This window comes from Polistes dominula, unplaced genomic scaffold (assembly GCF_049000335.1).
Source record: "Polistes dominula isolate Pdom_NZ unplaced genomic scaffold, Pdom_raw_medaka contig_31, whole genome shotgun sequence".
NCBI lineage: Eukaryota > Metazoa > Arthropoda > Insecta > Hymenoptera > Vespidae > Polistes > Polistes dominula.
Genome location: NW_028300925.1, coordinates 3,950,505 through 3,975,080, shown reverse-complemented (window position 1 = coordinate 3,975,080; position 24,576 = coordinate 3,950,505). Strand labels below are relative to the sequence as shown.

The 24,576-nt window shown below is 33.9% G+C and overlaps 4 protein-coding genes across 7 annotated transcripts in view; all 4 read right to left on the bottom strand.

Annotated features, from left to right (window-relative positions):
• Positions 1-128: 128 nt before the first annotated feature.
• On the bottom strand, positions 129-1,764 carry LOC107072791 (prostaglandin E synthase). The gene is given in 3 exon segments (XM_015333007.2): positions 129-887; positions 890-1,058; positions 1,388-1,764. Coding segments are annotated over 3 exon segments (489 nt in total). The 5' UTR covers positions 1,526-1,764; the 3' UTR covers positions 129-705.
• Positions 1,765-1,916: 152 nt separating this feature from the next.
• LOC107072784 (PI-PLC X domain-containing protein 1) lies at positions 1,917-4,712 on the bottom strand. The gene is made up of 6 exons (XM_015332993.2): positions 4,169-4,712; positions 3,880-4,053; positions 3,498-3,729; positions 3,040-3,396; positions 2,762-2,949; positions 1,917-2,668 (listed from the first exon to the last, which is right to left on the bottom strand). The coding sequence occupies exons 1-6, from the start codon at positions 4,215-4,217 to the stop codon at positions 2,298-2,300; spliced, it is 1,371 nt and encodes a 456-aa protein (XP_015188479.1). The 5' UTR covers positions 4,218-4,712; the 3' UTR covers positions 1,917-2,297.
• Positions 4,713-5,248: 536 nt separating this feature from the next.
• LOC107072773 (lamin-C) lies at positions 5,249-15,305 on the bottom strand. Of its 2 annotated transcripts, XM_015332979.2 has the most exons (10): positions 14,730-15,305; positions 14,113-14,600; positions 9,805-10,117; positions 9,410-9,702; positions 9,130-9,324; positions 8,813-9,047; positions 8,506-8,727; positions 8,311-8,415; positions 7,724-7,782; positions 5,249-7,102 (listed from the first exon to the last, which is right to left on the bottom strand). In XM_015332979.2, exons 2-9 carry the CDS (start codon positions 14,535-14,537, stop codon positions 7,759-7,761), a joined length of 1,812 nt encoding a protein of 603 aa, XP_015188465.1. In that variant the 5' UTR covers positions 14,538-14,600; positions 14,730-15,305; the 3' UTR covers positions 5,249-7,102; positions 7,724-7,758. The 2 variants fall into 2 exon arrangements, with proteins under 2 accessions (XP_015188465.1, XP_015188456.1); XM_015332970.2 differs by lacking the exon at positions 7,724-7,782 and having other exon boundaries at positions 14,730-15,303.
• A 400-nt stretch (positions 15,306-15,705) lies between these two features.
• The window catches only part of LOC107072725 (ribosomal protein S6 kinase alpha-5), a 33,850-nt gene continuing 24,979 nt past the window's right edge, over positions 15,706-24,576 (bottom strand). For all 3 annotated transcript variants that reach the window (XM_015332908.2, XM_015332900.2, XM_015332890.2), the window contains 6 exons: positions 22,003-22,077; positions 21,527-21,745; positions 21,310-21,425; positions 20,547-20,747; positions 19,758-20,186; positions 15,706-19,660 (listed from right to left, as the gene is read on the bottom strand). In XM_015332908.2, the coding sequence (XP_015188394.2) occupies positions 17,954-19,660; positions 19,758-20,186; positions 20,547-20,747; positions 21,310-21,425; positions 21,527-21,745; positions 22,003-22,042 (2,712 nt within the window). In that variant the 5' untranslated portion in view covers positions 22,043-22,077 and the 3' untranslated portion in view covers positions 15,706-17,953. The remainder of the gene's footprint in view (positions 19,661-19,757; positions 20,187-20,546; positions 20,748-21,309; positions 21,426-21,526; positions 21,746-22,002; positions 22,078-24,576) is intronic.

Here is a 24,576-nt window from a genome sequence, read left to right as displayed (position 1 = left end):
CGTTCGAGATAAAAAGCCTTCGTCACGCAAAAAAAAAAATCCGGAATGTACAATTTGTTTTTATTATCTATAGTAATTAATTCTTTGATAAAATATCTTATGGGTACAATATTTTATCTTCTTGATAAAAGAAATATTTTCAAATATCATTTTTCTTGTCGACTGCGCGCTTTTCTTTTCAAATTTTTCGAGAATCGAGATATTTATACTTCTTCGATATATGCGATTTTTATCGAATATCTATAATAGATATATAAAATTGCGTCATAATTTTGAAATATCTTAAAGTTATGTGTAAATTGAACAAAAATATCATAGCTCAATAAAAAAAAGTAATTTATATACAATTTAAAAAATATAATTTGTGTAGAATTCGTTATTCTGTCATTTGAAGAATGAAAAAGTGACGAGTGTGGCCTTTGTCCATTATTAGCTATAACTTTTAAAAAGAATAAAAGAGTATTATTTAACAATAACAATTGTGTGCTTTGTAAACTACTGTTTTATTAATCATAAAGAAATAACGTATAAAAAAAGTGATATACAAAGTGTAACTCTACACGTGACTGCGATGTGACTCATATGAGAGATATTATTACATTAAATTATCCTATAATTGTTACTCATCGTGAGAGATAGAAGCGAGCATCCGTAGAGCTAATCGTTAAAAACGCATCGTACGATTCGTATATGCATATCGAATTTTTAAATGACAATTAAGTATCGTGCCATACAAGAGATACAAATATAGACCAAAATGGAGGTACAGCAAGCTCGAGAAAGGATTCGACAAATATTAGGTGTCTCGATTATTTCCAAATGCATCAAAGTTGAGAAGATATTACTGATGGCAAAACAAAGCATGATCGCTCTAGCTGGAAAAAAGATGGTGAGGTATTCAACCAAATGGGTACGATTAAAAGATAAGGTAGAACGATCGCTAGATCGTTGTAATGAGCGCTCCTGATTCGATCCACTGCCGGATGTCCACCGCCACTTGGGCACAGGATCACGTGATTTCCTTTCATCCACATCCTATCCTCCTCGCTGTGTATTACCTATCATCAAATCATAATAATATAACATTAATCATTATAACGTCCAAAAACTAAAGAAGAAAAACATAAAGTATTTAGTTATTATATTAATTTAATTAGTATATTACCGAGATGTTAAGATGAAATGAACTGTAGACGTTAGATCATGCTAATTAACACTAATTTGGTTAGTTCCGATCGGGTGAAAATATTTCGACATTTCTACTTCTCTCTTGTATAACACATTAAAACACTAAATGTAATATATTATATGTATGTAAGTATAAAAATAAGCTTCCTTTTTCTAAAAAAAGATCGCTGTTTTATTTATTCTTAATGACAAATCTTACCTGTTTGGCAACACGAACTCGTCCTGTGATCCAAGTCAAGGACATCATCTTCAAGATAAGAACGCTAGCCCACCACGCGTATATCGTCCAAAGTTTCTCTCCTTGTCCCTCATCATTTGGATTCACGTTATATAGCATTGTATTTTACGCACACAAAAAAGATAAATAAGCAGAGACAAGCTAACGGTTTATGAAAGAGAGAGAGAGAGAGAGAGACAAAGATTCCTTCTTCTTACGTTTTCACGTCGAGCCGAATGACGACGAACTGTCGAACTTCTCGAGAGACGATCTAGTTGCGAGGTGAAACTATGCTTAGATTCTATTTGAGAGTCAAATGACAACCGATTATCCGACCGTTTAGCTTCTGTATTCGAAATCGATTTTCTACGAAGCAGGTACAACACATTCAACATCAACACAATTTTCAATAAATATAGTTCAAATCTATCTTATTTTCTAACATTATTTTATGTTCATTATTTGAAAAAAAACAATTGAGAGGCAATTTATTTAATTGCTAAAAGCAAAATAACATTTCGACAAATATAACGTTTTTATTTGGACAATTAGATCTAAATATAATACAGCTTATATTCTTTTTCGATTTTTATTATTTTTGTTTGATTTGTTATTAGTTTCAATCTACGTTCGTTCAAAGAATTCGAGAGTAAAAACGCGGATTAAATGTCGTTATTTTGTTTTTCTTTATTTCATCAATATTCATCGTTCAAATATGTATACGAGTATATTTGAAAAAAAAAATGATTGCGATCAATAATTACAAATTTATTACTGTACAACGTTATCTCTCGATCGATCAATTATACATTTTTGCTAACGAGACACTTATACGAAGATATTGATCTCGATCTGAAGATTAGAACGGACGTCTGTAATTTGTTGATATATCTTAATATATATCAAAACGCCACTGGGCGATGTTACTCTTTTTGATGTTCGATTCTATAGAAACATGTATGAGATTATTTCCAAGAAAAAAATCGGTAGCAACGATGTTGGTCTCTTTCCACCATTTCTCTTGAAACTTCACCGTCAGATTTCTATTTATAGCATCAGCCATTTGTCGAAGTCCACCGAATGGTTTGAAGATAATATCCAACGGATATGGCGTCAATTCTGCCATGACGGCCCACAATGGATTTGGACTGTTTCTAGGTCCTGCATGACCTATTATCACTTCGTCCAAATACTTAAAAAGACCTTCCACCGTTTGCTGATTACCCCAAGCTTGAGACAACGACGGCCAAAGCCATTCGTAATCTGAGATAATATTCAACACAATCAATCCTTATTGATATTTCATCTCAAAATAACGATAACAAATAATTCATGCCTAATTACTAATGGTATTACCATTTACTGTATGCTTATCACCATAGCAAATGATCAATCGTCCAGCACCGGTCCAAATATCGTTAAGAGTAGGTCCATGGCCAACGAAATCTTTATCAGGTTTCAAGATCAAATCTCCAAATTCTCGATGTAATATAGTTGCCAGTTTATGATGCCTGCTCGGTCTACCCTCAAAACCAACTGGAAATCTAAAAGATAATAAGAAGAAGAAATCTATCTTCTTCATTGATAATATTTTCAATATAGAAATGAGATTGAATGGTATTTAATTCGTTTACCTGTGAAAATCCATAATAACAACTTCTCCTCTTGCAACATCTAAGAAATTTCGAACGTCTCTGATGATTTCTGAGAGTGGTGTAATTCTTATTACATCGTGATTTATCCAGAATCTGTTGATGTTATTACTTTCTTCGCTTGATTCTGTATCGTTTGGTCTGATAAGAGGATAATAACCAACTCTGATATCGAGGTAACGTATTCCGTGTACCAACTGCGTCCAAACGTCGCGATCCTGAGTTAGCAAATAACGTTGGTAAATGTCTGTTCTAGTCAAATCACCGTGTTTGTAACAACCTGAGTTGTGGGTCCCGGGTATCATCAGGTTGCCGATTGGTAGTCTTCCAAGTTGCCTTCTTCGTATTTATACAAATGAAAATACACGTATAAGCATATACATTGATTAATCTAATAAAATACAAAAGAAACAATATATTTATTTAAAAGGTATATATACCTATAATCATACATCCAAGTTGGCCAAATTTGCAAACAAGAACTCGTAAAGAGTTTACCATCCTTGTAAAGAGCAACGTGATGTTTCAAACAATGTGGACCAGGAAGAGTGGCACCATCTCGAGTATCCCATCCACCTGGTAATGAAGGTCGACCGACGGTGATATTAGTCCGATAATATCCTCTTGGATGTTCCAATGGAGATAAGATCAATTTAGGTGTGATAGCATCGTCTGGAAAAAAAATAATGACCGTAATCGCGTTGATCGATTAAAATATTATGATGCCATTCATTCGAAATAAAAAGAAGAATCGATGAAAGACAAAGAAAATGATTATGTTATGTCGTACAATGTGCTAAAGAAGCAAACAAAACTTATTACTATGCAATGGGTCAGCACTGAAAACCTTGATGGTATCTGGGTATTCTGTGCTCCTAGAACAATCCAGTTCCCAATTAACTTCTAATTCAGTATCGACGACTTTATCACTTGCAGCGATTGGTCTCCATAAGGAGGAGACCGTCAACCATACCTTTCCACATTGTGTTGCAAAAACTAAAAAAAGAATGGTAGGAATGCCAAGTCTATTACATAAATAAAGAGTGCCATATAAACTTGGAAAAAAAAATGAAATAAAAATATATAATTATCAGTGGATGATCGAACTCACCTATGTCGCAAGATGCGTACAGAAGCAACAGAAAAGTTCCTTTAATCATGATAATCAAGATAAATCAAATTCTTCTATTGACTCGAAATACCTAATCTGAAACTTCTTGAAATATTTTCTTCACGTTGACAACTCCAACTGGATGCAGTATGAATACTTTTTTCCTCTTTAATCCTTGTCCCTCGAACTTAAAGTTCTCGAGACTGTATTCAATTTTTCAGGACATCGATCTTGAAATTTGTAGTTTGTGTAACGGAGACAAGTCTTCGATTGAGAAGCTACTTCTTTTTCTTTCAGAATACGATCATCGAGAAATGGTCTGGTTCTCCAGAGGTGTCCCGATTAAAAAAGTCGAGAGAAAGAAGAAGCAATCGAGGGACAACACCAGACGACTGAGCGTACACCAACTTTGCTCGGTCAAGCTCGGACGCGTGGAGTTCTATTTTAATATAGAACCCATTGGTTCGCTTGTAAAATGTTCGAGCGCATTGTACCATCCTTCCATCACTTCCTCGGACACGTCAATTTGTTCGAAAAGGGGGGAACCGTGTTTTACCTACGTCTCTCTCTCTTTCTCTCTCCTCTTGGACTCTCTACCGACGACGTGTAGAGTCAAGGGGTCAGACTCGACCACCTAACATTAAACACCCCATTTCCTGCGTATCTTTAGATGATAGATAGACGGAAAGAAAGAGAGAGAGAGAGAGAGAGAGAGAGAGAGGGAAGGAGGAGGATTCACGCTAAACGACGATGGAAGGGCGATGATAAGGTTCCTGAACATACAAGGGTGTTGGGGCAATGATTTTAATTTTACATTGAATTAAACACCCTCGAGTAGTCCGCGTGTCAGAAATATATCACGAGAGCGTTGTAGATTACCAAATCATCATTTTCAACAGATAGAGATATATGTGCACGTATATATCATATATACATATCTAACATACATCCCTATTATGTGGCATGCATAAAAGTTATGATCGAGGACATCTTATGTAATAGATTTTGTAGCTTTTGTACAAAGATAAAATAACCATCTTCGAATAAGTGGTCTAGAGTAACAAACGTTCTTGTCAGATGTTGAGTTAGTTAGAAATTTATTTGGATAAAATTTGGATGTAGAACAAATATTATCTTCCTATATAAATACATTGTCGTAAGATCTGTGTGTTGAAGATTTCAAAAATCTATGTCACTTTTTATCTTACAAATTTGTATTTTTTTAGGATAAAATTTTGCATTAATATTAAATATGGTTTAATTAAATTGTGCACAGAAACTCTTCTAGAGGATCGTAAAAAGTGACAAACATTTTTCGAAATACATTGAAATCCTAACACATACATATTTATTGCCGCCAATAATTAATAATATTATATATGTATCCTAACTTTTGGTTATTGTGCTCAAAGTATGCGAAATATATTTAAAAATAATTGTACTTATAGTAAAGAAAATAAACTATAATTGTATTATTTAATATAAAAAATACTCTTGAAGATTAAAGGTAACAAAAAGAAGACCATTTGGATTATCCAACAGCGATTGAATTGTTAAATAAAACATCGATCTTAATGAGTTAACACAATAATCATAATGTTGACTTTTGTTATCCAATCGCTGAATGGTAATATCAAAATAATGTAGACTAGTGTTGATAAAGAAAAAATATTATTTTTTGAAATGTAGACAAATTCTATGTTCTCATTTAACATATGAATCGATCGACGATGATTATGAAAGTGGTTTAACAATCATATGTTTCGTATTAAGATGCATATTATGCATATATATTATTTTTACTATTCCCAACGATTCAGACAGACCACTTTCATAATTATCGATTGATAATGAAATCATTCATGAAAATCATTTTTTATTTAACCACGAACGACGATAATTGACAGTATAATACAATATTCATAATTGTAATTATTTAAATGAACGAACGAACAAACAAACAAACAGAAATTACAAATACGCTTTGCTATGGTTAATATTTCTGATTTTTATTATTAACATAAATGATATGACATATAAATTTGTTTACAATTATATAAAATAATTATATTCGAATTTACAAGTGATAACCGTCTCAATGGAATCATAAATATGTTTCTTGTTATTAATTCTTTATTATTGTACGAGAATTGTATTTTTCACGAACAGCATACTATTTCATTTTCATTTCAAATGATACATAGAGAATGAGAGTGGAAATCTAATTGTGGATGTGTATGTGACGTTATTATTTCAAACGTTTTAATACACTGTAATTAAAGATATAGAACAAAATCTATTTCTTTGTTATTGAATAATAAGAGAAAGATAATTATAAAAGCACAAAACATCAAGGCATGACATCATTTAATTAGACTAGCTTGAAAAAACAGGGAAGAACAACAATTCCATCAAGAGTAAGGATTTATAAAAAAAAAAAAAAAAAAAAATGAATTGTGATGCGACAGCAGCAGTAACAAAAACAGAATTATTGAAAACAAAATATATATAATAGGTATGTATGTACGAATATATAAAAAAAAAAAAATTATAATTATAAAGTTTGATTTGTGAAAAATATTCTACCATACAATGTCTCTCATTTTTTTAATTTTAGCTAGATATTGTTTTTTCCTATGTATTATTTCATTTAATCCTGTGTATTCTGAAACGATAGTCAGCTTACAAATGTGTCGAGCCCTAGGTATTATATGTATTTTCGACGTAGTCTTACTTTTTTTATTATTTGTTTTATCTGTGTGTTAATATTATAATCGTTGATATTTTATATACTGCTCGTGGCATAAAATATCGATATTTTATATATAAGCATTTGAAGAAACCATGTCATAATAAAGATGCTTATTTCTAATAAATGTAATTTTATTATGTTTACATAAGGCGACAACGTTCGGGACCACCCGGTGCATCACCCTGAAACACAAAATAGATTACTTCAATGAAAAAAAGATATTAATTGGAGTAATTTGAAGATTTATCTTTTTGCCATCAGCCCAACATACGTTTAATGACCTAATATAGACTGCTTTTTCTCTCTCATATTTTACATTAGTCACAAAAAGACAAGCATACATTAATTTCTTTTATTTATTTTTAATATTATATTTTGTATTTGTGATTAAATTATAGATAAATAAAACAACAAAAAAAAAACAAAAAGAAAGAACACTTATCTTATAATTAATTAATAATCACGAATGTAAATATGTATTATAATAAATATCGAATATGTATAAAATTGTGAAAAGCTTTCCGAACAAAATAGTCAATTATATATGTAACTATAAGTATTTTCTAAAGACAATGTGGTTAACTATGAAAATGTGAATGTATCCGCGTCAAACATATTATTTTATAAACGCATATTATGTTTTAGTTATAAAAGCGTGAGTATAAAGGCATATAGGTGTGCTGCATGAAGTCCAACAAAGTAATTAAGCCAAATAATCGTAGTATGATGAATGTGCAGAAGATATTAATATCGTTGACAAGTAGCTGAACGATCGTACATCCGATTGCTTAAAATCAACTTACATAAGATGCCCATCAGAGTTCATGTGCCCAGGCACTTAATATGGGTAGAGATATCTTCTCTATGAAAACAAGAAGCGAGTGTCGATAAAATGCGCAACACCCTCCTTATAACAATTTGCTAATACTATAACTATATGGAATGATTATATTATATATCATAGATATAGTACATAAAGTACAGGGTGAAGTCAAAATTCTTAACTGGACCAACAAAGTTTCAACATGATTTTATAAATCATTTGAAAACTTTTCGCTCCGTCCCTATAAATAAACTAATCTTTGACTGTCTAAAATTATGATAAATAACTGGAACTTTTTTCTTTTTTTCTTTTATAACAAGCTACTGTCAATATAGCCACATTGTCTTCTTTTTCTTTGTAGGTTACTATTTTTTATTACGCAAACAGATGACCTAACAAATTAGCTGAAACTACATTTTAGTTTGATTTCTTTTGTCAACAACCATTGTCATAAAAAAAAAAAAAACATTAGAATATTGATCTTTAACGTCACACTCGAGAAGGGTGTATGTGTAATGATATATAAACTTATCTCGTATCATATATTCCAGATATTGTGATTCATACCTGCTGGTAATGGAGATCTTCCGAAGGTCGGAATCCTAAACTTTCTCTATGTCGTGACACAGATGTGGACAACTGTTGCCTTTTTCGTTCAGATGTTGCCATTTCCTATCAAAACATCAGAAATATTTGATATTAATTACATGCACACAGGTATTCATAAAAACGACAAAAAAGTTAGAAGAAAAAGAATGATACCTCTGAGTCATTGTTTAGCAAAATTGTAGTCATATTTTCTGCAATGAACCATTTTTGACCCTTCATAACTATATTGGATGGTGGTTCATGGGTCGCACCGATATCAGCTGACCATACAGATACACTTGCACCTGAGTCGAGTTTTGCAGTTCGATGGAATTTAAAGACTGTTTCTAGAGTGCCAGCCTTGCGAATAATTTGCCAACCGCTAAGTCCAATTTCCTAATTATAAGAGAATATCATTTAATTATTATTGTAAACTTTAGATCAATTTTATGATGATATTTATATTGTAAATAGAACTTACTTTGTTACCCTTGTTAGTAAGTTTGACATATCGACCATGAGGATCAGCTTCTGTAATTTCAATGTCGCCCCTTGCCGTACCACTGATACTATAGTCACTACTACTGCGTTCTTCGCTTTCCTCAAGTAAAGTTCTCTTTCTCTTTCCCCTCAGAGGTGTTTGTCTTGCTGGAGTACTTCTGCTACTCTGTGTCATGTTACTTGTACTACATTGGGTCGCTGGTGTTATATTCAACCTAGAAACGACATGGAAAAACGACATGGAGAAACGACATAAAGAAACAACAAAAACCAGTAATACTGTAAATGCACAATTACCTAGCTTCCTCAGACTCTAACAATTTACGATATGCAGCAATTTCCAAGTCTAGAGCAACCTTTATATCCATTAAATCTTGATACTCTTGTAATTGTTGAGCCATTTCATCTCTCATGCGAGCTAATTCTGTTTCGTAATTAGCTATACTTTCAGCATGTCGCATACGTTCGTTCTCCCTAAGACTTTCCAAGTCCCTAGAAAAATATTTGCATATTAATACTTGCATGAGACAATATAAGCAAATGTATATAAAGGAGCAAGAGAGAAATATTTTTGTACCGAATTCTCGCGTTCAAAGCATTGGTAGAGGCCTCAAGCTCGTTGATCCTTTGCTTGAAAGTATCAATTCCTGATCGCGTTTGTCTCAATTCCTCGATAGCTGTACTAGCTGCATCGCTATTACGTTGAGCATGAGAAGTCAAGTTTTTAATCTTGTTTTCATACAACATTTCAATCTCCTCACGATTGGCTCGCATTTGTGCCTCATATTGGTCACGCAATTCTTGCAATGATTGTTGTAATTTAGCTTCATATTGTTCGGCCAATCTTCCATCTATCTCGGAGATTTCAACCTAAATAAAATAAACGTAAGAGAGATTATTAATAGAAAAATAAAGACGAAAAAAATGATGTGAAATAAATGTTAGAAAAATATATTATAAATAGAAACGAACCTGTCGCCTTGAACGTGTTTCGGTAAGTTCTTGCTGATAAACTTGATCTTTGAAGCTTATATCTTCTTTAAGACTTTGAATATGATTTTCAAGATCTATACGCTGTAACGTTTCTTCCTCCAGATGATGACGCGTATCATTCAGAGCTGCGTTCAAACGTTCGTTCTCCTTTTCCAATTCTCTATCCTTATCCGTAATTTTTTTACGTTCGGTTTGACTTTGAGTTAATTGAGATGTCAAATCGTTGATTCTCGCTTCGTACAAACTTAAATTTCTTTCGGCTATTTGCAAATCCTTTGTCTTTTTCTCCAATCTGTAATAATACATTGAATATGAATGTAATGAAGTTTAACAACTCAATTGCAAAAAGAAACTTCGTAGAAACGCATTTCCCCTAATCCCGTAATTTCTAATTAGATACCAGGAAGCTGATCCTAAAATAAAAGTGCCTTCCAGAAGAAGGAAACTCAAAATATCACACTTCCCCATTATTCTCAACTTAGATTCCTCCTCCTAACTCTCCCTCATTTTAAATTAGGTCAAACATAAGTATTAAGAAAATCATTGCTAGTGTTCTTTACTTTTTTGATTTAACTATAGTTTCAAAGGAAATTCTAAACCACAATTTATTATCAGATTCTTTTGCAAGAAGCAGCAAGTATAAGATGATATTGAAGAAGAATGATTTAATTGTCGAAACGTTCGACAATGTTGCTCAACGTCAAATCTACTTGATATTAAAAGTCTTTAATACAAGTAAAAATATACGAGCAAAGGTTAGCAGGCAGAGTGTTTCTCTAAATCCTTGGACTACTAGCAGAATCAACAATGAATAATATATCGCGTGACTATACAGGACGAGGTCAAGATGTTTTTTTACTGAACCGTATGGTAAAAAGAATTACTGACGAATGAATCAAACGACTACGTCATCTCCAGAAATCTTCCATCTTTACTTCACGGGTATCTTCGAAAAAGATAAGAAGAAGAAAAAATACAAAATTAATAAAGATACTACTTAAAAACGAAATGTTTTCTATCTTTAGAGCATTCGAATTGGATAAAATAAAACAGTTGATTGCTTCAAATTATTTACGTAAATAGCGTTAGCCTGCTCACACCATGTCGCTATCAAATATTAAAATGAAAGTAGCGTCGATGGTGATGGTAATAATAGTAGGAGTGGTGGGGATAAGTAAACTTGTCCACGCAGGGGACAGAGAAAGAAACTCGCGTAGGAGGCACACACCGTCTGGGTCGCTTCGCTTTCATTTATTTCAGTATTTCCAATTTGGACTCTTCGTAAAAACGATTTCTATGACTCTAAATAATAAATTGACAATGGTATTTTGTTGTATTTTGTAGAAAATTTGTTTGTGGTAAGAAATTGTAAGGAAGGAAGGAAGGAAGATTGTCGAAGAGAAACTCCAGAATTATATCGGTCAAAAGACATTCCAAGGAGCCGAAGAGAAAAGCCGAAGCGAGTACTATACTCGGTCCGCCGCTATTTCAGACACGGAACACGACCCACATCGAGAATTTTATTTTCTACCATGCCGAACCAAGCAGTCTAATATTCCAGTCTACTTTTATCGACCTGTAACCCGTACCAGAGCTACCCACTAACTTCTAATACCTAATAATTCTAATTGATTCTTTCGATACTTTCTATCTTTATTTTTATTATTGTTATAAATTAGTTATACCTACACTTTGATAATGCCAATATAAGGAAAATTAATTAACGATTGAACTCAATTTTAAATCGAAAATTTCTTTCAAATGAATTCTCCAAATTTGATAATTAAATAATCCGATTTATTCTGAAGGTAATTTTGGTAAATTCAATAATGGCACACTTGGTATATACATACATAACGTGCAACGTTCTATCTCAGTATGGGGTAAAGATCAACCGTTCTCATCCTCGCGTCTTGCTTTCCTACACACTATATATATATAACTATATTCGCCTGTATATGTATAATAATTTACTTACAAATTAGTAATTTTGTTGCAACGACACAAACATGCTCATGTATGTGTACTTAATTAAATATTAATATATTTTCGGATTATTTGTCTTTACTAATAATGATTAAATGGCAGAGGTAAGGAGGAAGAAACCGGCCTATAGCTTTTCCCGTGGTAGCGATCAATGGCCTTAAGGCCAGCGGAACCTTCTCGTGACCGGTTTGCAATGGCAGGAATCAACCTATGATGTCAGCTACTATTCTGTCGACTTTTTCGTTTCCAACAACAACGGCACATCTTTATTTTTCATTGCACGTATTCACACTTCTTACATCTACAAATTCGATCAATCACCGCTCGAAATAGATTTCCTCATTTATTGAAAATGTTTCAATTTATATATTATTATTTTTTTTTTATTTTTTTTATAATTTCTCACTAAAATAAATGAAGAAATGAGTGGGGCACACCTTTTTCAGGTTCTAAAGTTTTTAAAATGATGCATCTTAATGTGTTGATGATCTTCGCGTGTTTCAAATATAAAAATACAAAAAGATAAAGGACAAAAATAAATTTGTAGCGTTTCAATGCTCAGAGAATATTTTCGTATCGAAACACCACCTATTTAAAAATATATTGATAACGAACAAAATGATATCTGTAATCGAACATTATAGAGTTTATCTCATTTTATATATAAATTCTGAATATACAGAATGCACTAAAACGATCAATTTAATAAGAAAAAATTACCCAAGTACTCTGAAAATCTACCCTATATATTAAATTACTTTCAAAATGATATTTATAATAACATTGCGTCATTTTTTGATTTCTTTTTCGAGTCATAAAATATCTTGTAACGAATTCACGATAAAGAACTGCATAATATAAAGTATAAGTAAAAGAATTTCTCGATAAACCCGTTCACATTCAATCGAGGACACCATTATCGTCATTATGGTTTATCCTATCGAAGGAAGAAATGATGTCATGCTTCAAGTCTAGAGAAACATTCTTAGCATTTTTTGAAACACCTGTGTATTTACCCAAACCGGACATTCCCTTTAAAAGTAGCCCCTTAGGAAAGAAAAGAAAATGGTCCTATCATTTCCTATAAACAAATCGTTATTTTACAATACATATAATATCCAATTCGAAATAAGAATGAAAATAAATATGACGTAAATATTGCAGTACGAGTGCAGTCAATTTCTACGAATCGACTGTTTGTTTTCATTGCCCAAAATATTTTCAATGAATAAACAGATATAGTGAAGAAAAGAAACAAAAAAAATTATAGAAACAGAAGACAATCGATTGAACATAATGTTTTTGTTTAAGTATGAAATAGATGGAAAAAAATAATAGAAAAATAGGAACGCCACGTAGATACAAGACTATCCTTTTTAATCATCTAATAGAAACGATCTCTCTCGGAAAAGGAGTGTCCATCTTTTATGGAATAGGTAGCTTTGCTTTGGCCGTCGTGTACATTAAAGAGAGTCAATGTTTTTAGGTCAGGGAATACAGGAATGAACGGGGCTGACATCATCGCATAGTAGTAACGGTGACGCAATCGGCGTAGTAACGTCACGTTCCGGCTTGGACGAGACCTCGAAATATCGATTCTACCTCTAACTGCAATCGATTATTGACATAATTGATTATATTTGCAGCTCGCGCTCATATCTCAACGCACCCGTATCTTGTACTCTTTCAGACATATTGATTTTGGGAAACCTTGGTTCCTTTGTGAAATATTTCAAATCTTCTCTTATTATTTGTCGTCATGAATTTCTATCAACTTCTATCAAAGAAACTAACACCCTGAAAGTTGAAGTACAAGCAACTGTTATTATATTGATCAACGTAAAAATGTAAATGTAACATCATAATATGAAAACATAAACAAGATGATATTTTTGGACCTACTTTTAACGTGCCTCTTGTTTTTATAAATTTAAATATTAGATAATAGATTTATCTTCGATGATAAATATAAGCACAAAATGATAATGTTTACAATCTATATACAGAAGTTTTAATAGTCAATTAAAATGAAACATTAAGAAAGGATAATATTAAAATAGTGCATATTGATATTTAATGATTTCAATCTACAAACCAGTTGTAGACCACGTTGATATCTTAAACGATATTACACAACACATCATTCATAAAATATTTGAAACATATATATATAACTGATATATCAGTCTATCTCTCATTAAATTGAGTCTTTAAGGTATGCTACCAATGCTGCTACAGGAAAAGAACATAAGCAAGCGGTGAAGGAAGTAAACACATATAGGTAACAACAAATATACTCACTTATTTTTAAGTTCCTCGTTGGTATCCCATAATCGTTTAGTATCAATCTCAAGTTTAGCTCGTTCCTTGGCAGTATCATCTAACAATTTTCTAGTATCGGACAATTCCTGCTCATACATAGACTTAATATTGGAAACCTCGCGTGTAGTTGTTTCCTGCGTAGTATGCACTTCCCGCGTGAGTCTTGAATTTTCGGCTTCGAGATGCCGCACCTTGTCAATATAACACGCGAGCCGATTGTTCAGGTTTTGTAAATCTTGCTTTTCTTGTAATCGTGAATAACGGGTAGGACTTAGTGGACTACCAGGTCTTTGGCCACCGATAGGCGTGGATGAATGAGGTGGTGGTGGCGGTGGTGTTTGAATGTTGCTCGTATTAGAAGACATAGACGTCCCAGACGCCTTCTTACTTGATTTCGTCGACATATTTGCTGCTTCTTCCTCTTCCTTTTCTTCTTTATTCCGTTCTTATATTCCAATGACTATGATCTACGAATGAGAAACTTACTCTAAGTAACTGGCAATTTTCTTCCCCCCGGCTATTTCTTCTTCGTAACACACTTCCGTCGAAGCATCAACTTACTGCACTTTCTAGCAACGCATCCGTTAAATAATTACCTTATTGAGCTTGTTCAAGCCTTTTATCACGGCGAAAGCACGGCGAAACGAAACTTGTACCGTTGCAACCGCAAGGATGGTGTTCGTTAGCGCACAGATTGAACCGTTTGTGCGTGCTGACGCCAACACCGAGGCGACTCTCTCTCTCTCTCTCTCTCTCTCTCTCTCACGCGAGCTCCCCTACCACATCCGACAACGCGTATTTCTTCTCGACCAATCAACTAGCGCAATTCTCTTTCTCTCTTTCCGATGTTTCCTTTACAAACGCCGTTCATTTGGGGATTTTTCTTTCTTTAGCGCTGATCTCATGTCACCGTTCCCTTCCAAATGCCTACAATTCGCTCCGATTGGTCCAATGCCTAGCCATCGACGCCGCCGGCTTCCTCCTTCTTTTTTTTCTCTCCTTACTTTTCTCTATTTTTTCATTGTTTTAACAGCGTTTTATATAGGTTACTTTGGCTAATCATTTCAACTATTTGATTAACACGTTTTATACAACGATTCAAACTTAAACTTCGTGCGTGGTACTTTTTTTTATTTATTTCTTAAAAGATCTCTTGTTTCTATTATCGGTTAGGTTCTTTCTTGCTCAGCCAATAATGGAGCAGAATATTTACAATGCAACAACAAAAAGACAACTTCCTACGACGCATGCGCAGAGATGCGTTATATCCTATGCGCAATCTCCTACATCGATGACGTTTCGTATTAAATTTTAATTGGACCAGGGATGCAGACTTTCGATTTTTGAATTTTTCCAATAATTCATTTCATTCGTTACGAAGAAAATGGATGATTTTCTATTTTTTACATGCTAAAAATGCTCTATATGTATACGAAATAAAGCACATAACAATAACTACATTAACTAATTAATAACAACACTTTGCACAATGTATAGAAAATCAAAATTTGTAATCTATTAAATGAATAGAATATTTGGGCTCAAGGTTAATAATAAAAATGACTAAGAAGATACATTATATAAATAAATATTGTATCATGATATATTTAACAACCAGTAGTAACAAAGGTAGGTGTCTCTTGTATGTACTTGTCGCAACAGAACAGCACTCTTTATCGTATGGTACAAGCTTGAATTTGTATATAACGTTGTATATAATATATATGTGTGTGTATACGTATATACATACATACATATATATATATATGCTCTTGAAAGATTTCTTTATACCTTAACAATGAGATATCACTAGAAAAAGAGAATCTGCTTTCGTTATTGTAACATAATAAATGTAACGCATAATCATCATCATCATTTATTATGTTACATTCCTCCCTCCTGAATAACTGATTAAACTTACAAGATTTAATGACTTTTACAATCCTAAATAGAAATATTTGTCTTATTTAAGAGAATATCATTCTCCCTAATATAATGTTATATAGTAAATATATAATTTGTTATCTTTTTCTTTTTATATTAATATAATTAATTAATATCTATTATATTATGTGAAATGATACAATTCGGTAGTAATCGGTATATATACACATAACTCCATTTCAATGTTACATACAGTTCTTTTTTGGTCTTACGGAGCAATGTTGCTTCAGTCGTCTTTGGTAGTAACGTCATTAAATTTCAATTGCAACTATCACGAATCAATAACACAAGACGTTTTTCATTAGCATGTCTGCTGTTCCCTGAGTTGGTATACAACCTTTTCAGTCTTTGCCATTTATTACTCGCATCTTTCACAGCAATTACCGCACATCAGGTAAAACAGTCGATATCTCTAAAGGCAATTTCAATAATACCCTCGTGTATATGGAAAACTCTGCGCTCAAAATATAATGTTAAAGTAATCCAACGTAATCTATATGTACAAACGAACAATACAAATTGTTATTTATTTTTTTGTTGTTATTTTTTTTTTAAATAAGAACAATTAGGTATAATATATTTCGTAGCAAAATCACAAAATCTACGAAGGACAAAATTACTAAATCAAGTACTTTGCTCGATTTATCTTCTTTTTTCTTTCTTTTTTCTTTTTCACAAGAAATACATCACCATATTTCTTAACTTTTGACTAATATGGTATGATAAAATAATGTTCATTTATAATCAAATATATTCACTCTCGTTTGTCCAATTGAACATACAAGATTATCTTTTCATCATTAATCTCTCTCATCTATTTTGTAAACGTCTCATTAAGTAATGCTAAATTGAGAAGAAAACAAATACAGATAAGATGATGATGAAAATAAAGTAGTAAAAAGATATAAATGTATATAAACAATACAAATATAATCTTGAATGATCTATATAATCTTGAATGATCTATATAATCGTGGTTCGATTCTTTTGAGAATAATTCGATACAAATCATTTATTAATCGTTTCCTTCCCAATGTTCCAGTAATGTGACAAGGGAACTTTGAGTTAAATCCATTTGTAATATTTCTTATTTTATATATAGGGTGAAAGTGTTGAATGCTTAAAGAGTTATTAAATAAACAATTAATGTCTTCTTCTGTTTAACAAGTAAACATTTATATAGAAAATAAGATAATTTCATTGATAGAATGTTATGATGAATTCCTTAGCGAATTCATCAACATACTTAATATTATCTTTCAACACATTCAACGGTTCACTCGACGCATTCATAGGAAATGGATTTTATTGAGGCACATTTACTACGTATCTATCCTAACAACCCATAATGCATATTTGACTTTTCTCTGATTACAGAGAAGCGAAACTTAATTAAACAAAAGACAGGGAAGAAACAAAAAAAACTTAAACAAGTAACCAGAAAAGAAAGAAGGATAAAGAATTTGTCCAACTATTTTTTGCTAATAGGTACTACTTATAGAGAGAGAAAAAATGAAAAACAATAGGAATTTGATAACTATCGGTTACTTCTCTCTAACAGAAACAAAATGATCTGACCCTGACCATAAAAATACGATAATAATATCACCCCCTATTCCCTTCGCAATCATTTTATAGAAAATCTTTAGCGAGAAACTTATATTATCCTCTGGTTATTTGACTAAAAAACATGGCATTAACTGAAATATATGTACAATAGTCTAAAAGATCTCTGTCTCTCACGTATTAGGAATGATGTAACATTTATAATATCTTGTACGTAATTCCCAAAAGGCAGCGCACTATTACTTTATTGTAAAATGCATAGGAAACTAAGTGAGAATAAGACTACCGCTTAGACAAGATTTAGGAAACATTACTCAACTGTAATCGTAGTAAAACGTTTGGGCCGTTTACCAGCTTTTTGTTTTCTATGAATATTGAGGTCTTTTTTGTCAGTACCAGAGGAAAATCCATAGGATTCCATAGTGCTATCCAAATTGGATACATTTTGTTCTAATTTTCGTTTTCTCGATCTCGTAACTGGTCCACTTCTACCACTGCTATTACTACTACTACTACTACTTTGATAGGATTCACCGTCGAGATCATGGTGTCTCTTGCTTCGTTTAGCTTTCGAACTTCCCTGCTGGGAGGTGGAGTCGTCGTCTGTCATGTCACGCTTACGTCGTTTATATTTTCCTTCTTGATGTCGATCATTATTTGTCTTTGGAGAATTGGACTCTGAGGAAGACGACAAAGAATTTAAATATTCGTTCACTTTGTCCTCTCCAAAATCAAAGGCAATAGGTCGAGCTGGCGAGGCAGAAGTAGCTACGTTGGTACTCGAACTAGAAGGTCGCACTAATGGAACCGAAAGGGTCGAAGAAGTTGTTGAAGCAGACGAAGATACGGAACTAGATGTCGAACGTTTGTGTAGTTTACGTCTTTGGGCCAACTTAGCTCCGTCCACTTCGCGTAAACGAAAACCTTCCAATTTATCTTGCGTTGTCGATGACGTCGGAGGACAGTAAGTAGTAATGTTAGTAGTAGCGTTAATAGTAGCGTTAGTAGTTGCGTTAGTAGTAGCATCAGTAGTAATAGTAGTAGTAATACAATCTGGAACGTTTGAATTAGTAGTTGTGCTGCTGCTGCTGTTGGTTGACTCGAATAGCCAAGGATGATTAACAAGGGCCGTAGCGGTGAGTCTTTTATTTGGATCAACCATTAACAAACCTTTTGCCACTTGCTTGGCTAAAGGTGATATATGACACCAATTATCAGCGTCGAAATTAATCTCGCCAGATTGAATACGCGAGGCCAGGTCTGGCGAGTTTGTTCTAAAAGGTAAACTTTCTGATAATATGCAACACATGATTGCACCTAAACTCCACAAATCGCAGCTTTGATCGTATCCTTGTTTAGCGATTACTTCTGGTGCTGCGTAAGGAAGCGTAAAACAAGGTGTGAGAAGAGGCTCACAACTACGTTTTAATCTAGCGAAACCAAAGTCAACGATCTTGACTGGAGAATCCTTGCCCTCGTGAACAAAAATAATATTTTCTGGCTTGAGATCTCGATGGACAACGCCACGAGAGTGCATGAAACGTACCGCGGAGGCCAATTGCTTCATAATACGACTTGCTTGTTGCTCGGTGAACGGCCTTGGTCTACTCAACAATTCACCTCCCGAGAGTAACTCCATCACCAGATATGTATGCGCTCTATCTTGATGTACCTCGAACAACTTGACCACGTTTGGATGGCCTTGGCAACTACGCAGCAAACTTGCTTCGCTACCAGAATCCATGCGCCTGCTAACGATCTTCACGGCAAATTCCTGAGCAGTTTTTTTGTGTCGACATTTACGACACACCGAAAAACTTCCATCGCCTAGTGGCTCTCGTAGATCGAGCTCGTAGGCCTGAAAGAACGTTGACCCCTCCAATCGCATTGCTAAAACGTCCGACGTTGAAGATCTTTGAGAGTCGCTACTGGATGATTCTTTTGTTTCTTCGAAGAATATATCTCTGCTAACCACGTTCTCGCTGAAGAGTATCGACGGTGCTACATAAGAGTAGCCCTATTTAACAAATAACAATTATCATTTGAATCATTTTCTTTAACATAATAAACGAATAAACAAACGCTAATAAATAATCAAAAGTAAAGCCTTTTACCCGAAATATTTTATCGTGATTGGGTGGTACAACGGCTGGACTGTCGGCAGCAACCATTTTTGTAAATTCGTCAGAAAAGTTGCTGGTATCGAGTTCGTGTGTGATACGCGGTACGAACGGTGGGCTAATCTGTTTCTTTTCTAGAGCATCCCAACTGAATGGCGGCGGAGCTCTTCTAAAGAACGGATGTTCCTTCAATTCCTTGGCGTCGCGAGGTCCACCACCTAGTCTTTGACGTGGATCCTTTACCAACAAACGCGAGATAAAGTTCCTTACGGTTGGATTAAGATGACTGGGTATCGGTGGTTCGGTCTTTAATATTCTTCTTGAGATCTCCTGCTGGGTATTTTTCTCTCCCTCGACCGTAAAAGGAGAGGCGCCAGTGAGAAGTTCGTAAGTTAACACGCCCACGCTCCACCAATCCACAGCCTGTAATATCCAACAATTTATTATCATTAAATAACATGTTTTTTTCTCTTATACACGCGTGTAGATAGATATATATTTTCACTTGCTCAGTATTTCTTTATATATACAATACACATGCGGCAAAAAAAAACTTAGACATTCGTTAATTATGATTATTAAAGAATATCTTTTCATTACCATAGTTATTACATTTTTCTGTTTGTCTTTCATATTTTATTTCTAAATTATATGAATTATTCTCAATGAAGGTAAAATCAAATTTGCATCGATCGAATAAATATGTACAATAATATGCGTATATTCGCGCGTGTGTTATGTAAAAGGTACATTAGGAAATAAGATATAAACATCCTCACTTACAATATCGTGGCCTGCAGATCCCCCTCGTACCACTTCCGGTGCCATATACTCGATAGTACCGCAAAACGAGTATGCTCGAGCGTTGCTGTCTCTTTCATGCGGTAAGAATTCTTTACTTAATCCAAAATCCGTAAGGACTATGTGTCCTTCCCTATCGAGGAGTATGTTTTCTAGTTTAATGTCTCTGTATATGATACCCAACTGGAATAAGAGAATTCTTTATAATCATCATTGAACTATTGGAGATGTAATAGGGGGGGAGGGCATGGGTCAAAAGTTTCTACTCTATTATTTAAGAATGTTTGATTCATATTTTAAATGCAATTATTCGTATTATTTTTACTTCATTCGAAAGAAATATAAAAAGAAAAATGAAGAGAAATAATATTTCAAGGCTTGGAATAAAAAGCATCATAAATGTGCTTGTGTCATCGGAATTGCTTTTAAAGTGGAAATAATACTGCTTGGAAAATACATCTCGACCTTATTTTCAGACATAATCAATATTTGTAGTATCCAAATATAATCACGAAAGGAATACGCGCGGTAAACGGTACACGTCAATCGACAGAGCTATCGATTTTGTCCGAGTATTCCAAAAATATTATATTACTACTACCACCGGCACCATTCGAAACTCGATAAATTAGCGAGTCTGGTAAACCGAGATGTCATCATCATAATAACAATAACACAATAATAATAATAATAATAATTATTATTATTATTATTAATATCATATAGCATTTGGTGTAGAATTTACCTTGTGCAAATGCTCCAAAGCTAAAATCACTTCGCCAATATAAATCCTTACTTCGTCCTCGGTAAAGTGTTCTCTTTGATATAAATGAGTAAACAATTCACCTCCACTAACATAATCTGTAAATGCAAGCAAAGATATATTTATATTATTTTTATCAAGTAGGATGAAAAGAGAGAGAGAAAAAAAGAAAAAGGTGTTAATAAGTCTAATGGCTCACCTAAAATTAAGTGCAATTTGGCATCAGTTTGGAAAGCATAATGGAGCGTTACTAAAAAAGGACTGTCTCTAACAGCTTCGAGAACTTGTCTCTCGGTCTTCGTATGTTCGGTAGTTTTTTTCTTTTGCACGATTGATGCTTTTTTCAGGACCTTCATAGCATAAAGACGACCAGCATCGGTTCCAACTCTTTTCCGTACCAGAAATACTTTTCCATAAGCTGCAAATTGTCGTTGATCAATAGAGACTTTTGTCGCATCGTAAAACCTAATGTTTTGTTCTCTATCTTTTTTTTTTTTTTTTTTCATCAAGAGAATGTCTAATGAAATGAGGAAAAGAGGGTAGGGAAAACAAAAAAGGAATAAAAATGCATTAAAACATAAAGACTACACATTTGCACGGAATTTTTACAAGGATTTTCTAAATGAGACAAAAAAATGAAAGGAATTAAACATGATTTGTAATTCGATGACATACCTCCGGTACCTAGCACCTTCAATAAATCGAAATGAGACATATCCACCCTTTGGCCACCACTATCCTCGAGATTTACTGTAACAAAAACATTACATCAAAATTATTAACAAAACGTAGAGAACTTTTTGTCGAAGTGTAAAGTGTCTCGAGAAAATCGATATGGAGTCAATTAAGCGTGAACGTTTCAACCTGACAGCTGTCCTCGTAAAAAAATCAGGTGTTAACAAATTTGCTTGGGAATAATCTTCCGTCTGCGATATTTCCTGTCCTCGGCATGCTTGCTTGTTTTATTTATTATTGGGTTAGCTAGTAGATAATACTGTGTATATTTTATTAGAAACTTTTGATCCAGCCTATATCATGGACGTGTAATCTCTCTCATGTCAGTGATGTATATCGATGCCGGTGGTTAAAGAACACCGATTGGAATGCCATTTATTTGAAAGTGTCGTGCGAATAAACGTATATATACACGAGTATCACGAATAAGCAAGTAAGCAAGTAAGCAAGCAAGCAAGCAAGCATGCAAGAGCACACCTGCAATACGGATAATGTTTGCAGGTGTTCGTCGTTGGGGGGAAGTGAGAAGGAGAAGGAGGAGGAGAAGCACATGTGGCAAACGCGTGTGCATACGTTGCTTGCCGAGCAGCGTTGCAGCATCGTTGCAATTGCAGCTGCAGCATGGTTCGGTGCAACGCCACGCAACGCAACGCAACATAAACGCAAACTTGGAACCTGGAAATAACCAAAATGACTATTAAAATACACGCATAGGAGAATAATGATTTTATATGAAAGAAAGGTATCGCACGGTTGAACGTGTAGATTTAGCCGCTAGCAACGCGCAAATCCGATTGGAGCGATTATCAATTTGGGGTGGGAACGGGAGTGGACTGGGTGGCTCGTTTCGATTGCAAGAGATTTTCGTTGCATCGATGTTTGAATAACAACAGAGATAACCGAGAGATAAGCATAACACATATATTTGATTTTCTTTGCTGCGCAATACGATTTTTATTTATTTATTTATTTATTTATTTTTCAATAATCGCTACCTTTTTGTTATTTAACTATTGTATAAGGGTGAGAAAAGCGCGTAATCAGATGGAAGCACTTGATTAACTCTCTCTCTCTCTCTCTCTCTCTCTCTCTCTCCTTCTCCCCCGCGAAGTAACGTGGCAAGCAAGTAAATAAGCGACGATGCAACGATTTGCATGTGCTTAACCTAAAAAAGATGAAAGCACGAGATAAAAGAAATTACCGTCTCACCCCCTCCTCTTCGCCTTGCCTTTTTTCCTTCTTTTTTTTTGTTCTTTATCTATCTTTCTTTGTCCTTATTTTATATTAATTTTGTTCCAAATGAAAGAAACAAACAAAGAGTAGCCTTTGGACGGGGAGAAAGAGAGAGAGAGAGAGAGCGAGAGAGAGATTCAAGTTTTATCTCTAAAAGAGAGAGAGAGAAGTTGAGTTTTTTTGTGCCGAAAGACACACACACACACACATTGAGCGACATCGATTTCTGTTCAATCAAAAGTAATTGTCTTGGGTATCCATTCGCGCGTGGAGTAAATGTATGGTCTGGTCTCTTTCTCTTTGGTTAAATAGCACTCGTCGTTGATGTTTTCACTTTCAAACACGTTCTGCTTAGATCACATTTTTTCATTTATAAATACACAAATATATATATATATATATATATATATGTGGAAATTTAAGTACGTTTCAAGAATAATTCAAAGCTTTTCGTTAGAATTACAATTTTATATTTATGAAGATACGAAGATAAGATACAATGTAATAACACGTTGCTTAAATCTAACTGACGAATATCCAATAAAAAAAAAAAAAAACATCTTTTATTCAGCGGCCATGTCGTAATTTGTCAAGAGCTGCCGTATTTTCTTTTATTGTTAAATTATGAAGAGTAAAAGGTTCGTTCGTTCGTTCGTTCGAATAGAGATAGAAACAAAACGTCTATTTTACATGTACATTGTATGTATATGAAGATGTAAATGTACACACGAAAGGGGAGTTTGTCTCTCGATCGTCCCCGGCCCTGACTGTTCGCGCTGAGAATTCATGTCAAGGTAGTCAAAGCGACCACGATCGCGTTCTACCTATCACGGATACATACGATTGCATAGATATACGTGCATATGTGTGCACATGTGTGCGCGTTTTTCTTTCTATTCGTCCGTTTGCGTAGAGTGAGAGACACACACACATACACACCCACACTGACATGCGCGTATATAAATATATAGTTTGATATATATATATAGTGGTGTCTGTATCTGGATCGACGGTGCAAGATTCGTGTTCGGTTTTGCACGACCCACTTACGTCGACTGGAATTACCTTCTCGTGGCACTCCTTTAAACAAAATTTCGTAGAAACGCGAGAGAAAATTCCAACGAAATCGTCAACGTCATTATTACTTATACGTATGTATAACGCATTTCATAAAACGTCCTTGACTTTAGTTTCCTAGTATATATCTAGTTAATTGAAATAATAAATGAAGAAATAAGTGGAAATTCTTTTTCATCGATTTTTAACAAATTTAACTCGTCT

Excerpts from the sequence above, each read along its gene's own strand:
- LOC107072784 (XM_015332993.2), bottom strand. The coding sequence starts at position 4,217 with ATGATTAAAGGAACTTTTCTGTTGCTTCTGTACGCATCTTGCGACATA. Across the intron at positions 4,054-4,168 it reads GTACGCATCTTGCGACATAG|TTTTTGCAACACAATGTGGA; the intron begins GTGAGTTCGATC and ends TTCTTTTTTTAG. Across the intron at positions 2,669-2,761 it reads TGATAAGCATACAGTAAATG|ATTACGAATGGCTTTGGCCG; the intron begins GTAATACCATTA and ends ATATTATCTCAG.
- LOC107072773 (XM_015332970.2), bottom strand. The coding sequence starts at position 14,537 with ATGTCGACGAAATCAAGTAAGAAGGCGTCTGGGACGTCTATGTCTTCT. Across the intron at positions 9,325-9,409 it reads GCTTTGAACGCGAGAATTCG|GGACTTGGAAAGTCTTAGGG; the intron begins GTACAAAAATAT and ends ATATTTTTCTAG. Across the intron at positions 8,728-8,812 it reads TTACTAACAAGGGTAACAAA|GAAATTGGACTTAGCGGTTG; the intron begins GTAAGTTCTATT and ends TCTTATAATTAG.